The 3,527-nt window shown below is 40.7% G+C and overlaps 1 protein-coding gene across 1 annotated transcript; it reads right to left on the reverse strand.

The window, feature by feature from the left end:
• Nucleotides 1-2,549: 2,549 nt before the first annotated feature.
• Nucleotides 2,550-3,527, reverse strand: MC3R (melanocortin 3 receptor). Its single transcript, XM_009558725.2, has one exon. It carries the CDS (start codon nt 3,525-3,527, stop codon nt 2,550-2,552), a length of 978 nt encoding a protein of 325 aa, XP_009557020.1.

Below are 3,527 nucleotides of genomic sequence, written 5' to 3' on the forward strand. Positions count from 1 at the left end.
GACCACCAAGACTGTGGGCTGACATGGATTTGTGCTCCGATAAAAATGAAAATGACTCTAAGTGATGTCTTCAGACTAATTTATTCGACAGATGTATGTTTTGCTTAAAGGCAAAGCACAGTATGAATCAATCTCATCGAAAATCACTTTTAAAAAGAGAAATAAGTAGGGCATCAGGTGCGATAAAAGCTAAATACACAATAACCTGAGGCAGAATATCATGGCAAACCATGCTCCAGAGTATAAAGGTACATAACACTGACAGCAGGTAGGGTTTTTTACAACGAGTAGACACAGTCTTTGCACACCACGAAAGGCCAGTTGTGTGGTTTCCTACGCTGATTTATTTCAGTTCATCCTTATGTGCCACATCAGGTGTTGCAGAAGTAAGGCAAACTGAGCTAACAGCATAGATCTTGGCACTGCTAAACTAATTTGTGAGACAGATAAGGCTGAAAGCATTCAGGCTTAGCTTATTTGCCAGCTGTTGGGATTTTGCTCTAGTCTCTACCTGAAATAAGGGAGAATTCTCATCTGTGCCTGTTCTGCCACATGCTCCACAGTGACTTCGGTGGTTTTTTTTTTCAGTTTGATTATTATTATTATTTTTTTAAATTAAAGGTTATAAGATTAGGTAAGCATTTCAAGTGGGAGTTCTGGGAATGTGCAAGTCTGGTGGATAGAATTATGGAAGAAAATGAGAAGGCAATTAGGGCACTTAGGTGTGAGCAGGGGGCAAGGGGAAATAGGGAGCATGAGGTTGGTTTGGGCTGATGGGCCGAGTGTGACTAAAGCACAGGGAGAAATAGTTCTTTGCCCCATGCAAATTATACACTCTGTAGGACTGCAACCCTACGTAGGTTGTAGGACACCGAGAATAACACAGTGACACATAGGCCAGTATTTGCAAACTGTGGGGCACGGCTTCCCATGGACAGTCAGAGCTGGGTTCTGGAGCCAGTAGCACTGGAACACCATCAGCCTGGGTTGTACCGGGACCAGTGTGGGAAGGCAGAGCTGCGGGCAGAGCAGGCTGGGAGGGGGCTGGGGGGGGGTAACTGTTCCTAAGCTGACAGAACTGACAACATAGCAACTCCACTCAAAGGGGAAAAAAAAGTCTTAAGTCAAGTGAGATGTTTTAGAAGTTTGAGAGCATTAGACAATATTTGACCCTCCTACCGCAAGAGTGTCAGATTACTGCTCTTCCTATAAGTGAGACACCAGAAAGGTGCTAAGTAGACTCCAGAATGGCTTAGAGTTTTCTTAACCTGGCACTGTCTGTGATGCTACCGATACATTGAATTACATAGAAATCATGTCAGCCTTTGCTCAGTTACAACGTGCTATTTGAAGGCCAATTATGTGATTTGTTTTTATAAAAAACAGAGGAAAAGACTAAATTAATGTAGCTGATATTGCACGCTTGCACCACCAGCTTGCACACAGAGTTTGAAAAGGATTGCAAACAACACGTTGCTTTCTTGTTTCCAGTGCAGCAGTGCCCATCCACTGAACTTGGAGTAAAGCTCTTGAAAAAGAAAAGACCCATGACATATATTTCTCAATGCATAGAAGTCATATCTGCTCTACACATCTTATTTCTTCCAGGCATCTAACTGAGCCAAATGGATGTCTCTAAGGACTCCGTGCAGATTTCACACAAAGCTAAATTCAAACTATTTTGCATTTTAGCTATTTCTTATGTTCAGATCTGTACAGCCTTCAAAATTTTATAGGGATGGGTCTCATTGGTCACAATTTATCAACAGGAGATTTCTGTGACTTATTTTATTAACATACCAAATACTGCATTGATTAGTGCATTCCAGTTTAAAAAAAATTATAAATTTGAGGATATAATTCTCAATAAGTAACATAAATGCCTTATTAATATGAGTCACTCCTGTCAGGCAGTTAAGTCACACTATCTCTGATACAGTAACTGTTACTCTTCATTTAACTGATTTCTACTGAACGAGTATTTCAGTGCAAGGAGGATGTTTACTGTCACTCCTCAAAGATTTTATTCGGGTTGCTTTACAGAAAGCAGGTAAATGTCAACTCATTCTTTTATTAAAAGGCAGAGGCATGGGAGTAAGTGTAAAGCAATGCTGTTGCCTGCTGGTGTTTGTCTTGCAAGTGAATAGCTTTCCATAGAGCTTGCTAATGGAATCTTTTATAAGACACTGACTTGTGGATAAAGGCACAGAGATAAAGCAACAGGTACAAATGAATGTTAGAGAGAATATTGTTTTGGTCTCTATAAGGTAGTATTCCTTTTCAGGATTATTTTTTTCCCCGATAAGTTTAAGCTGTTTTGTAAGCCACTCCGGTTTTCATTCTGTTATAACTTTAAATAATTTCAAATAATTTAGTCGAATCTGGTTTTCATTTTGAAGACAATAAATGAAGACATCAGTAGAAGATTATTTTTTCCTTCCTGTGCCCTTCCTTCAAGCACTGCTTTTAAAACAGAGCTGCCACACACCCATATATTCCTACACCTATTGTGTGTAACCTCTCTCTACTCTCAATACAAAGCCAGATGCTTACAGCATGCACTGTCCCACATTCATGCCGTAACAGCAACACACTATTTCTTTGAAAGTCTTTCTCATCTCCAGACTCCGGAAAGCATAAATGAGTGGATCAATTACTGAGTTGCACATTATCAAGACCAAGTAGGTATTAAAGTGTGAAGTGTAGCAGACACAGTATGGATTCATTGGGCAAGAAATGATAAGTATGAGGTGAAGGAAGAAAGGTGCCCAGCACACGATGAAGACACCAAGTAATATGGTGATGGTGACAGCTCCCTTCATGCAAGTACGCTGGTAGGGCACCCCATCCACGGGGAGGGCTGCGATCCGCTTAACGTGCAGGCGTGCAAACAAGAACATGTGAACATAAAGGGAGGCCATGAGAAAGAGCATGGTAAAGAACATGGTGATGAGACAGACAATGACAGTTTTGCTTTCTGAGTAGGCGATGAATATGATGCCACAGATGATACAAGCAATCCAAATGACCACAATCAGGGTTAAAGCTTTCTTCACAGTCATGATGCTGTGGTAACGAAGAGCATAGAAAATAGTTATATACCTGTCAATGGCTATAACCAAGAGGTTGCAAATTGAAGCTACCAAAGAAATACAAATCATTGAATCAAAAACATTGTCCATATGCTGAATAAAGTGGTCATCAATGATCAGATAGCCGCTGCTCAGGATTGCAATCATGATAGTCTCCAAGGCATTTGACATGCTTACTAACATATCTGCTACAGCCAAACTACAAAGAAAGAAGTACATGGGAGAATGTAGGTTTCCATTCTTCAGCACTGCAAGAATGACAAGGATGTTTTCCAGCAGGCTGATGATCCCTAAAGTCAAGAAGACCTCGGCTTTTATGAACACCTGCTCACAAAATCCATCGCTGCTTCTGTTGTTCAGGATTGAGTCATTGAAGTCTTCAGTGACATTCAGCAGCACAAGCTGAAATGAAAAGGCGAAGCGTGTGGTATTCAT

This window comes from Cuculus canorus, chromosome 16, assembly GCF_017976375.1.
Source record: "Cuculus canorus isolate bCucCan1 chromosome 16, bCucCan1.pri, whole genome shotgun sequence".
Taxonomy (NCBI): domain Eukaryota; kingdom Metazoa; phylum Chordata; class Aves; order Cuculiformes; family Cuculidae; genus Cuculus; species Cuculus canorus.

Coding starts and splice junctions, on each gene's coding strand:
- MC3R (XM_009558725.2), bottom strand. CDS start 3,527: ATGAATACCACACGCTTCGCCTTTTCATTTCAGCTTGTGCTGCTGAAT.